The sequence below is a fragment of the Physella acuta genome, unplaced genomic scaffold (assembly GCF_028476545.2).
Source record: "Physella acuta isolate Inbredline_101_S28 unplaced genomic scaffold, ASM2847654v3 ptg001732l, whole genome shotgun sequence".
NCBI lineage: Eukaryota > Metazoa > Mollusca > Gastropoda > Physidae > Physella > Physella acuta.
In genome coordinates this window covers 28,189-41,773 of record NW_026733243.1, presented here as the reverse complement: position 1 = coordinate 41,773, position 13,585 = coordinate 28,189, and the positions used below count along the sequence as shown (strand labels likewise).

The 13,585-nt window shown below is 37.0% G+C and overlaps 1 protein-coding gene across 2 annotated transcripts; it reads right to left on the bottom strand.

Annotated features, from left to right (window-relative positions):
• Nucleotides 1-1,319: 1,319 nt before the first annotated feature.
• On the bottom strand, nucleotides 1,320-8,775 carry LOC131930181 (arsenite methyltransferase-like). 2 transcript variants are annotated; one of them, XM_059286598.1, is made up of 11 exons: nucleotides 8,715-8,775; nucleotides 6,384-6,543; nucleotides 6,026-6,176; nucleotides 5,261-5,391; nucleotides 4,986-5,055; nucleotides 4,788-4,869; nucleotides 3,115-3,249; nucleotides 2,380-2,522; nucleotides 2,104-2,214; nucleotides 1,884-1,958; nucleotides 1,320-1,650 (listed from the first exon to the last, which is right to left on the bottom strand). In XM_059286598.1, exons 2-11 carry the CDS (start codon nucleotides 6,530-6,532, stop codon nucleotides 1,600-1,602), a joined length of 1,098 nt encoding a protein of 365 aa, XP_059142581.1. In that variant the 5' UTR covers nucleotides 6,533-6,543; nucleotides 8,715-8,775; the 3' UTR covers nucleotides 1,320-1,599. The 2 variants fall into 2 exon arrangements, with proteins under 2 accessions (XP_059142581.1, XP_059142582.1); XM_059286599.1 differs by lacking the exon at nucleotides 8,715-8,775 and adding an exon at nucleotides 8,655-8,666.
• Nucleotides 8,776-13,585: the final 4,810 nt, after the last annotated feature.

The window sequence follows — 13,585 nt, the reverse complement described above, 5'->3', positions numbered from 1 at the left end:
GAAAACAGAATTAACAGATTTTCTTCCAGCGTGAATAATTTTTTTCGTTTAATCGACCGTTTAATTTTGAATAATTTAAATTTTTGATTTTTTTTCCCCACACTAACAAGTCGTGTGGACGCTGAATTAGCCACATCGCGTGCTGTAATTTGACCACATTATGCCACGCAGACGACAATTTAAAAATTAGCCCTCGTGGCTGGATGGACATGGTGAGTCACCGCCCGCCTACAAACTGGTCCTTCACGGTAAACCTTGAAAAAATGGATACGACGTCTAAAAAGTAAAGTTTCCCTTCCAAACTTCATGGTTTTAAGGAGCTAGTGAAGTAGAGTTCACCTGTTTTATTTTACCTCGGCATATGAAGGGATAGTGTGGTCAGTAGTATGCCCAGTTCTACACCCAGTCGTCTTTACTTTCCCTAACGTTAGTAAATATAAATTGGTTCATTTAAATATTCAGCTCTAATTGGTACCTGGCTAGTCTTGGAAATGGGAACATTCGCTACAGAAATGTTCGTAGCAAATCTGTTGGTTAATAACTTGAAATATACAAATACTTGAGAATCTAGACTAAATTCTTTTTCTTACGAACACATTTGAGAATCAACACTAAATTAGACTTAAGTTATATACAAATACTTAGGACTGTGAATAAATTAGACTTAAGTTACACGCAAATACGTTAGACCAGGGGTCTCCAAACTTTTCAGTCCGAGGGCCGCATTAACTATAAAAATTCATTTCGGGGGCCAGTTTCTTCCAGGCATGTCTTTGATTTTTCTGGGCAAAGTTCCTTAGCAATCACCAACGAACGTTTTTTCCATGGACAAAAAGATCTCCGCGGGCCGGATGAGAGGACATCGCGGGCCGATTCCGGCCCGCGGGCCGTAGTTTGGAGACCCCTGCACTAAATTATAGATCATGAGGTAAGCCTAAAGAGCAGCTACATCCACTCCGCATATGTTGTAGTCTTGTCAAAGCCAGGCTACAGGACATCAACAATACACTGGGACAATTTCAATTTAATTTTAATTTATTCAATAACATTAACAACAGTAGGCAAGGAGACAAGTCTGTTTGATACATTTTATCCTTATTTTTAAAAGATATTTTGGAAAAGTATGAGCCATAGTCCAATGTAAAACAACCCAGGGGCGTAGCGAAGGGGGGGGGCGGGGGTGCGGACCGCACCGGGTGACACCATTTAGGGGGGTGACACCCGACCTCGCTACGCCACTGAAACAACCTACTTATTTGTTTTATACTAATAACTTTTGGAAAGTAAATTGAATTCAGATTCGCACGATTATAATTGTTTTTATTCAACAAAAATAAAATCGAAAATGATGTGAAGTGATATTTAAGTATAATTTTATCTCGTACATTTTGCGTAGAAGAACATCAAAACATTGTGTTATATTAAAACTAAAAACAGTAAATGCATTATGGTTAATATGTATTTAAATAAATTGAAAGATAGGCTAAATTAAGAAAATATAAAATTCACATTAATTTCGAGTCGTCTCCCATATAAAGAAGAAAGATCAGGAAATATTAACTACGAAACTTGAAGGAAATTTCATAACATCAAGTTTTCTCAAATCACGCTTTTAATTGCATCTTCATAATATTTATTGTGTTCTTCATCCTGAAAAAAAAATCAGTCACAAACTTTAATACAATATAGATGATATAAAATAGAGCACATGTGATTGTATTATAAAAACATTGAAAAGGGTGAGTTTTTGAAATTGTGTTTACATTTCTACTACATCTAATTTAATTACTACAATCATTAAATCATAATTGCAATTTTACAGCCACGCATATTGTTATCCAATCATTCTTCCCTATATAGCCTACAATTGCAATTACACTTACCATAGGAAAAATTGGTTTTGGATAGGCTGATCCACTTTCACGCAATTCTTTTAAATAGGAGAATGGATTCTGGTTCTGAAAATAACATTTAAAGTGAATGTATATTCTTGATTCAAAATGTATACCTTTTGTGTATAATATGATATTGTATTAATTTTTAAACTAAATGTCATAAATATAGGTTCAAAAGAATATGTTTTTTTTTAAATTCCTTGTTTACCCTCTTTGAAATAAGCTGCCCTTCATATTTTTCAAAAGTAAAAAATCTTGCGAATTTGGTTTTAGCCAAGAGGCTTGCAAAATATCCATCAATCTTTATAGGGACATCTTTCTGGAAAAATAATATTTTGTTACATTGATAGAGAGAATTGCAGTATTTGTGTGTTTTTTTGTTTGTTTTGTTTTTTGTAGCATCGTTAATTCAATTGATTCAAAATATTTCAAGCTTTAAAATGTTAGGCAATTCGATAAGGAAGTGATGATTTAATGAAAATACCTTGAATATCGTATCAACATCCCATTTTAAAAAGTCCTGGCTTTTTTCATAGTTCCCATTGTAGGACACTATGGCTCCTTGTCCAGTACTTTCGGGGACTAGCTTTATGAGTCTGTATACAGCACACACGTAGCTAACTCCTCCTGTATTTTTTACATTATGCTTACATTTACAAACAAATATATGTAGCTTTTTACCCATTAATTAAACGTTTCTACTAAACATCTCTCTAAACAACAAATAACGTTGAATATTATGTTCGCATTTATTACCTTATCAGGCCTGCGAATATATTCAGAACTATAAATATTAGTTAAGTCCGATTAACTGTTATCTTTTTACTGTTGTTGCTAAAGAAATTTTAAAAAAAAATTATGGCAGGAATCGATTGGTAAATGTTTCAAGTCGCTAAGTGGTCTGGTTGCCGAGATATGGAGCAAAAACTGCATTTGTTCGAGGTTTTTTGGCTTTTCCGGGAAATCCAGGAAGGAATTCCGGGAATTTTTTTGGCCCACAATCATCGTCGGAACTTACTTAACATATTTGCTTTGGAACTAGTCCTCGATATTGCTTCGTTGAGGAGGAGATACTACTTGAAGCTGCGGACACACATCCATCCATCCATTCATTCATTCATCCATCCATCCAGAAATGACGAGTTAATAAACGCAATTGTCCGTATGGAAATTGAACTAAAAAACAACTAGCCAAAGTACATAGATGGGCGTCACCCACTTAGATCCAGCTTGTTTTTCTCGGTGCCAAACTGGAAGGTGTCAGCGGCGTACAACAGGTAAGGGTCTGAGAACCCATATGGGCCTGTCAACTCTTTCAGGTCAGACCACACCATGGCACCACTGAGTCCGTAGCCTGGGATAGAAACGTGCAGGTTGATAAGGAGTTTTAACAACAGATTTATTTACATTGTATTCAGGTTGATAAGGAATTTTAACAACATATTTATTTACATTGTATTCAGGTTGATAAGGAATTTTAACAACATATTTATTTACATTGTATTCAGGTTGATAAGGAATTTTAACAACATATTTATTTACATTGTATTCAGGTTGATAAGAAGTTTTAACAACAGATTTATTTACATTGTATGCAGGTTGATAAGGAATTTTAACAACAGATTTATTTACATTGTATTCAGGTTGGTAACGAATTGCAATAACTCAGATTTATTTGCATTGTATGCAGATTGATTCGGAATTACAATAACTGATATTTATTTACATCGTATAATACGCAACACCAAATTGAAATATATAGATGGATTTGAGAAAGGTTTATTAAAAATGTACTCGTAAAATATTAATTAAAGTTCAATCGATCATTCGTTTTCAAACCAGCTGTATCTATTGGGTTGAATTTAATTGTTACCTATACGACGCTTTTTCCCATTACGACCACTCCACCCAGAGGCGGAGCGAGGAGGAGGCGGGGAGGACATATGTTGGAAAAATGGGTTGGAAAAACGAATCGAAAGTTTGAGGGGGGGGGGGGGGGGGAATGGTGCAAATCGAAATTTGTCCCCGGGCGCCGGGATGGGTCGCTACGCCTCTGACTCCACCCTTATTAAGCCTTTTACCTCAATCTCTCTTCTTAGACCCGATTGTTCCCCTAGTCGCTTTTAAGGTCATCAATTAATGGCGTCAAAGCCTTAACGATCAATCAATTAACATACATATACATATTCAAACGTGTAAACATTGGTGTGTTCAGTGTTTTGTTTTTGTAAAAATAAAATAGGTGCAGGTGATGGATAGCCTAAATTTTAACTACCAGTTCGCACCTCGATTCAAGCTAAATTACAACTGCAAAGATACTAAATTAACAATTAACACATTAATAAAATAAAAATGTAATAATAAAGTTAAAATACAAGAAAAGTATTAAATGTTTCCCCCATATTGAAAAAGGTGCCGGTACACCGTACCGGCGTGTACCGTCACAAAAAAAGCACAGGCTATGTTTAAGTAGTACGAGCCGACCCGCGGCATATCATACGCCGCTATTTAGTTGTTGTTTTTTCTACTTTTCAGTTATTCATAATTTGTGAATTCGACACTACCAACGCTGCCACTGAAAATATTTCTTTAAAACACTATAAGTAGCTCGTTAAGGACGATAACTTTCTCCCCCCCCCCCCCCCCCCCGCCCCCCCCCCCCTCCGTTAAAGTAAACTCCACTTAGATACCTCCCCCTACGTTTAAAATCGTTTCAAACTAAATTATCTGCCCCTAATAGTCATCACTAAACCCGGATCTGTTTGTAAACATTTAGAGTGAACCACAGCTCACCAGACCATGTTGGGGTGGGGATGGTAGGGAGCGCGTTTACAGCTTGTTTTCTAGCGTCTCCCAGAAGAGAATTATATATATAGATAATGATGTACTTACAACAAAAAAGTGGAGTCGCTTTGACCTCCTCACACTGCTTAGTATCAGAGAAGATATCACTGTTGTAGAATTCTCCACCTTCCTATAAAAACAATTTTACTCATCGTATATGAGACTAACTTAATTGAACATAATGCTAAATGTAAATTTTTTAGACAATATAGTATAGCATTTTTTTAAAAAGATTTTTAGAGTTACCTTCAGTAAACGAGAAATAATCTGAATTACTTTCCCCTTGTTGTGAACCAAACACATGAGTCCATTTGAACTGTAGATCAAAATAAATACATATCTTATGCTACTTAAAAATTTTCAATTCTCACAAACACCACCCCAACCCCCTCAAATTTTTATGCTTATAACTCATTTTCACCAATTTCGTAAAATTATACACTCCATTATGTCGTTTATTGAAGACATTTACATAAAAAATATATTTGTGATGTTTAACAATGCATGCGATAATTACTTACACGATCACATCAAAGGGCTCAAGTTGAAAGTCCAGTAACTTCTCGACATCCGAGCATATAAACTCACAGTTGGGTTTACTGTAGCCCCATTCCTTCATGTGGTAGGCTGTCTCTTCTTGGCAGAGTTGGATCTGTAAATTTAATAATAACATGTGTACAATATGTGATAACGTATTTAGTAAATACAATATCCCGTCAATGGCCCGTCGGCCTTTTTCCCAAGTTGCCGAATATCCGAAGGTATTTTGTAGGCACTAGTGCGAAACTCCGTCCAAAACACATTTTAGATTTTAAAAAAGCTTTAAAAAACGTTTATTTATGCAGGGTTGATTGAAAGATGGACTTCATTAAATTATTTAGCATTAAAATGTGTATCGGAATTGATATACGAAAATTTGTATTTAGAACCAATAGCTTTAACCTCTAATTTTTATAATCCTAAACGTGTAATAAAAAAAAAATTAAAACCAAGTCTAAAATACCATTAAATCAATATCTAGTATTTCAAGAATAAACACTCTTGTTTCTTCACCAATCTGGTTTTAGAGGTCTTTCGGAAAACTAAAAGGTGTGGGTGTGGGTGTAGCCGTAGCCGTAGCCGTGGGTGTAGCCGTAGCCGTAGCCGTAGCCGTAGCCGTAGCCGTAGCCGTAGCCGTAGCCGTAGCTGTAGCCGTAGCCGTAGCTGTAGCCGTAGCCGTAGCTATGCTTTGTGTGTGCGTGTGCGTGTACGTGTAAAAAAAGTTACACCGTAAAACAACACATTACGAAGTCTTCAGAAAAATCAACTCCAACGACGTATCCAGCTGGACCAACGAGCTTGGACAAAACAAAAGACAGACTTCCACCTCCACAGCCAATGTCCAACACACGGGCGCCCTCGATGGCATCGGGGATGAAAATAGCTGAACCGTCATAGCTGGAGTTTTTAAAAAAACAAAAACATTCAGGATATTTATGAAAAATGCATGTTTATGAAAAATGCATGTTTAAGAGTTATAAGCAACGAAGTTTCATCCGTCTCCGTATTGATACATTAAACACTATCAAGAACTCAAAACCTTCTTAGTGCTAAGCGACACTTATTTCGATCAACTGACTTAACGTTGCCATAGGATACCCTTACGTTTTCCTGGAACGTGGGCTGATCTTTGAGAGGATCTCAATGGCGTAGGACGGTACAGCCTCGATGTTCAGTCGGGTGTCCAATGTCAAGCTTTCTATCAACGTTTTGTACATTTGTTTCACTATTTGCTGAGACGTTTCCTCATTCATTTTGTCTGAAACTTAAATAAACTGATATATATATATATATACATATATATATATGTATATATATACATATATATGTATATATATACATATATATATATATATATATATATATATATATATATATATATATATATATATATATATATATATGTATATATATATGTATATATATATATATATGTGTATGTGTGTGTGATGTGATGTGATGTGAACTCGGACCCGCCTTTACGGGTGATCCAGAGAAAAAGTTGAGGGGGGGTGCAAATCGAAAGTTTGAGGGGGGTGCAAATCGAAAATTTGAAAGTTTGTCCCCGGGAAGGGTCGCTACGCCTCTGGGGGGGGGTGACATCATTAAGTGCCGCACCGGGTGACACCCGACCTCGCTACGCCACTGACTGTACACAATAAGGAATTTCAATAACTCAGATTTATTTGCATTGTATGCAGATTGATTCGGAATTACAATAACTGATATTTATTTGCATCGTATAATACGCAACACCAAATTGAAATATATAGATAGATTTGAGAAAGGTTTATTAAAAATGTACTCGTAAAATATTAATTAAAGTTCAATCGATCATTCGTTTTCAAACCAGCTGTATCTATTGGGTTGAATTTAACAGTTACTAGACGACGCTTTTTCCCATTACGACCACTCCACCCAGAGGCGGAGCGAGGAGGAGGCGGGGAGGACATATGTTGGAAAAATGGGTTGGAAAAACGAATCGAAAGTTTGAGGGGGGGGGGGAATGGTGCAAATCGAAATTTGTCCCCGGGCGTCGGGATCGGTCGCTACGCCTCTGACTCCACCCTTATTAAGCCTTTTACCTCAATCTCTCTTCTTAGACCCGATTGTTCCCCTAGTCGCTTAAGGTCATCAACTAATGGCGTCAAAGCCTTATCGATCAATCAATTAACATACATATACATATTCAAACGTGTAAACATTGGTGTGTTCAGTGCTTTTTTTTTTGTAAAAATAAAATAGGTGCAGGTGATGGATAGCCTAAATTTTAACTACCAGTTCGCACCTCGATTCAAGCTAAATTACAACTGCAAAGATACTAAGTTAAAAAATAACACATTAATAAAATAAAAATGTAATAATAAAGTTAAAATAATAAAGTTATATATATGTATATATATACATATATATATATATATATATATATATATATATATATATATATATATATATATATATATATATATATATATATATATATATATATATATGTATATATATATATGTATATATATATATATATGTGTATGTGTGTGTGATGTGATGTGATGTGAACTCGGACCCGCCTTTACGGGTGATCCAGTGTTACGCATCATATAGGACAAAACAATCATCCTTTCTTAGCCACCGCATCGTAGGTTGGAATGGGCTTCCTTTCCTTTTATAACTTCAACATCTCCAATTCCAACTGCATTAACGCATCTTTATCTTTCAGATAGAGAGCGTGTTGCCTCTCCCTCTCTATGATCTTCACGAGAGAGATCTCTTTCCACTCTCTCGGTCTTTTTAGTGTCCATATTGACCTAAGCATAACGACACTACTAAGTCACTGTACACAGGGGCGTAGCGAGGGGGGGGGGGGGCGGGGGGTGCGGACCGCACCGGGTGACACCATTTAGGGGGGTGACACCAAGGCAAAAATAGCAAAATATGTGGAGAAAAAGTTGAGGGGGGGTGCAAATCGAAAGTTTGAGGGGGGTGCAAATCGAAAATTTGAAAGTTTGTCCCCGGGAAGGGTCGCTACGCCTCTGGGGGGGGGGTGACATCATTAAGTGCCGCACCGGGTGACACCCGACCTCGCTACGCCACTGACTGTACACAATAGCAAGACTAGATCTAGCTTGATGTGTAGACCGCAAGACACTCACAACAACTGTCTAGTTCAAATCAGGGACGGAGCCACAAACTGTATATTGTAAACATATACATGCCTTTACAGGTGATCAAGTTCATCACGCAACATATAAAACGAAACAACTACAAACAGGTTACAAAACACGACTAAATGTAACAAAGGCTCGTTAACACGAAAATAATTTAAAACTATAAACACTATCTACACAACACAGTCTATTCTAAACAGTAAATACATACGCTGTTACAAAAACTAATACACAGTGGCTAAATACTAGTACAGAACTAACCTACACTAACCTTGTTTGAGATCTGGACGAAAACAGAGATCATTGCACACATTTTTTTTACACACCTTATATTCTCGTACAGAAAACAGGTACAAAAAAGTTGCCACAACTCACAACACGAGGGTTGAACAGGGACGAATGGGACAAGGTTCACATTATAAACAATATTCACCTCCATTCACACCCCTTCACTCATTCACTACGTATTCACAACGTATATAGGCGAGGTCTTTTTTTAAATTACTTCTGTAACTGCTTTCAATCATATTACACTAAATATCTTTTGTTTTTGAAAGCACTTAGTTTATAAACTTTAAATAGTCCAATTATCTGTTAGAATTGTTTGCGCCAATTTTTCTTGTCACTGCTTATAATGGGTAGGGATACTAACATTACATGTTTAAATACTTGCTGAAATTACTTCAGTGAAGCTACAGTTTTTTTCGAATTGTAAATTTAAATTAGGTATAATTATTCCTAGAACATCTGATGCGTAAAAAAAGATGAACAACTAATTGCAGCTGGCTATAATGAATGGTATCGACTACTTATGTTAATTACACAGCTTCTGCGGTCGGGCTGAAAATTTATGCAATGCGAAAATCACAAAGATGTCAACAGTTGTGTGAACATCATTACATACATACATTCTGTCTGTATGTCTGTGTGTCTGTGTGTCTGTCTGTCCGTATGTCCGTCTGTCCGTACATACATACATTCTGTCTGTGTGTCTGTGTGTCCGTCTGTCCGTCTGTCTGTCTGTCTACCATCCCCTACCCTCCCCCCCCCCCGGAACAAAATTTAATTTATATACAAAACATACTTTTACTGTTGTCCGTCCCCCAACCCCCGGAACATTTAGTCTGTCTTTACACCCCCAAATTATTTAGTGTCCCCCGTCGGAGAAACACGTTTGGAAAAAAACTGATGATAGCGAAATAAATTTGTTTTTTTTTCGGTAATTCCTAGTAAGCTTTTAAAACTGAACAAAGTTTATATATATATTTTTTTTAAATATAATTTAAATGAATTTTCGAAAAGTGGCAGCGGCGAATTTTCTAATACAATTGTTGATGCTAGCAGTAATGTACTTTTACTATATTGGAAATATGAATCGCTCAAAAGCTCTCTAAAGTTATACTGAAATGGAAAAAAGAATGACTATAGCTTGCATACTAAATAAAATATATTTAATCGAAAATTATGAGTGGTCGGTAAAGCTCATGGTTGCTAAACCGAAAATTCTCGAGTTCGAACCCTCGGGCAGATGAGGCTCGATAACTGGGAACAGCAACTCATCAAAGTGAGACAACTCTTGGACAAAGGCTATGGAAGCAAATACAAAAAGAAAAGCATGCTGAAATCGGAGTCCATGGCCTCAATGGTGCATAAATATACCTGCCAACAACCGGAGTGGTCTAGCGGTAGAGAGCTGGATTGCTAACCCGTAATTCTCGAGTTCGAATCCGGGTTCAAGTCAGTGGACCGTCACTTAGTCAACCTAACTCTGATGAGTACCTAACTCACGTTAGGGAAAGTAAAGGCGGCTGGGCAAAGTGCTGACCACATTATACCTTCATATACCGAGATCACAGAAACAAGTGAACTCTACTGCACCTGCCCCATAAAAACCGTCAGGTTTGGAAGAGAACTTAACTCCCAACAATAAAACTGAGAATGAAGAAGAAGACCAAAGCTTACTGGTTGAGTGATTGAGCTTCAAAAAACTGCAACCGTGTGCTTGTAATGTTTTTCAAAAAGCAAACTTCGGCCAATGCACTTTGGTGATGCTGAAACGACGGGGTGTTCTCAAAACTCGTGGCTTTTATTTTAGCTGATCGCCCCAAAATGTAAAATAAGTCACGTGGGTGTGCAGGTGACTATGTAATCAACGAAACAGCTGTTCTCCTGAGGTAATTATGCAAAGTAAACTTAGCCATTAGTCCAGGGACAACAGGACTGGAAAATGATAATGAAGTTCCTTGTTTAGTCCCTAATCAAACAAAATTGTATTCAAGTCGATAGTATAAACATGCGTTGACGTCAAACACAAAATTACAGCTGGGGCCATTGAAAGACATTTACATAAAACAGTTACTTGTTTCTCTACATAACAGAAACCTTATATATTTTTACTTTCTCGTATATACGAAGTATAGAGAAAGTATTGTAATCGTGCAAAAAAAATCGAGATTTTTACAAATCTCGACGTTTTACACCTCACTGATACTGAAAAACATAATTTTGCAATCCTGTCCGTATGTCTGTGTCTGTCTGTGTGTGTGTGTCTGTGTCTGTGTGTGTGTCTGTGTGTAAACACGGTAACTTGAGTACCGTTACAGCTAGGTTGATGTAATTTCATATATAAGTATTTTATCAAAATCGTAGATCCGTATCAACTTTTGAGCGATTTCCGATAACCGGAAGTGGTACTTTTTCTACTTTGAATTTTTCAAAAGCCTATAACTTGAGTACTATTTCAGATAGATAAATGAAATTTCACATGTAAGTAAAAGATCTAATTCTCTACCTTCTGTCAAATTTTGAGTAATTTCCGTTGACCGGAAGTACTAATGTACGCTATTTCCGATATTTCAAAAAACGCATGTAAATTTATAAAATACTAATAATATTGCGCACTATTATGCGCATTTATTAGGCGTTCACTTGGTGTGCAATTCTTTTTTTTTACAAGATTCCATTCTATTATAAAAAGTTTAAGTAATTAAAAATGGAATACAAATATTGTCTATGTCCTGAGTTGCCATCCCTCGTAGTTTTATATTAGAATATTCGAGAAAGTTTAGGGGAGATCACTCCCGGTTTATTTAAATGTATGACACTCGTTTTATCTTAGGTTCGTTGCAATCTCTAAAATTTATCGACTCCTCTTCGAACAATCTGTTTTAATTTTTTTACGTTAATTCAAACTTTATTTCATCTATTTACTTGCTCGTATACAGAGTACTAGCTGTCCCGGCCAGTGTTTCTTCCAGACTTTTTTCTCCGGGGGGGGGGGGGGGGCACTTGACATTTTCGGGGGGGGGGGGGGCGGTAGACTTTCTTCGGGGGGGGGGGGGGCGGACACTGTTAAAAGTATATATTTTCTATATAAATTATATAAATTTCATTTCGTTCGGGAGGGGCGGTAAAAAAATTTCTTCTTGTATCTAAAGGCCTTTAGGTGGGTGTATAGATCAGAAACTGGATTTCACTCTTTTGCCGCTTTAGGTTCTAAACATTTAAATGACTAGTTATGTCTGCAGCAGAGGCCAATTTCTATACCCACTCTTCATGAGACAATAATGGCCGTGACTTGCCTTTACTATCAGGAAGTCACCTAATTCTTTTCTTAGATGCTCAGAATTTTCTCGCAAAATTAGCAATCTTACTGATGTGAAATATGGTAAATCTTGCGATTTTGTGTTTGTCTCTGAACTATCTGGTTAGATATCCTCTCCGGTAACAGTGCCATACATTATACGTAGGGAAGCCTGCTCTTGTGTTATGTTCAGGTCTTAATCCACACCTCTAATGAACACAAGAAGTTGAGAGGTGGAACAGCTGCCCAGCGACTCATCCATTGCAATAGAAAAATACCAAAACGTGCTTGAATTTTTCGCCGTTTGAGGCATGAAGTTTTCACTAATGTCTGCAACACGGCGGGCAATGGTATTTGCAAAGCTAATATTTCTAATAGTTTTGAATTTTCTGTCCAAAGCTCCTCAGCCACCTCCAACAAACATTTATTCAGTGGACAAAAAGATCGTCGCGGACGGATAAAATGACCTCGCGGGCCGCATACGGCCCGCTGGTCGTAGTTTGGAGACCCCTGCGTTAGACAATCATAAATAGGCCTACTTAAAATAGTACACTAAATTAGACTTTCGACAAGCATAAGTACTTAAGAGTTATCTAACTTTAATGCTAGCTGACGTGTCCTTACCAAGCAGAACAGACGTCATTTTGTCTAACAATCACCCAGTTCCCATCTAGCTAAACCCCATTTCCCATGTTTCAGACATCTGTAGATAATAAAAATTACATCACCTTTTCTTCTCTGTACAGGTGTACCGCGTGTCCTACCTGGGTGAGTGGTCACAGATTATATCACAAGTTTTAGCAGACGATAGGAATTGTGCGCAGATTTCGAAATAGCGTCGGCGCCTGAATTTGATCTTGTCAACATTCGCCACTCAACATATTTTTTTTTAATTGACTTGAGTGAAAATTTTTAACTTGGAGTGTTATCGTTTTATCTGTCAGATTGTTTCGTTTCTTTGTAGAAAATTAGTTTAAAATTCCAAAGTTTAAATAAGCACGGAAAACGCTATCGAGTTGAAGATTTCACAATCTTTATCTCTTTCTGCAAGTGTTACACTATGTCGGCGTGGTTGGGTTGGTTAAGCTCATGGTCGCTGAACCGAAAAGTCCCAAGTTCGAACCCTTTGTAGTTTGTTCTTGGTAGGACAATGGCTGTGGAATGAAATCCGAAAAAGACACGCTGGCTAAAATCGTAGTCAACGTCCATAATGGTGCATCATCAGTTGACACGTAATTCTTAAAGATAAGAACAAAGAAGAAAAAGTATAGAGACTGACATTCAAATGAAGAAAAAAATTCAACGGCTTGAAATATTTCTACTTTTTATTTTAAAAATCGGGTTAACTTTTTGTGGAGCCAACTCTGGCTAACATCGTTGATGGGAAATTGATCAGCTGTAGAGATGTACCAAAAAAGATATTTTTTGGCTAGTCAAACAATGCTGATGTTTGTTTTTTTCTCGTCTCTGTCTTGTTTTTTCCTGTAAACTTTTAGATTTTAATCTAGAGATGGCATCATTTCAAGGTAGGCTTGACAACCGCTAGTAACAAATAAGTC

Excerpts from the sequence above, each read along its gene's own strand:
- LOC131930181 (XM_059286598.1), bottom strand. The coding sequence starts at position 6,532 with ATGAATGAGGAAACGTCTCAGCAAATAGTGAAACAAATGTACAAAACG. Across the intron at positions 2,523-3,114 it reads GAAAAACAAGCTGGATCTAA|GAGGAGTTAGCTACGTGTGT; the intron begins GTGGGTGACGCC and ends TAAAAAATACAG. Across the intron at positions 1,651-1,883 it reads CAAAACCAATTTTTCCTATG|GATGAAGAACACAATAAATA; the intron begins GTAAGTGTAATT and ends TTTTTTTTTCAG.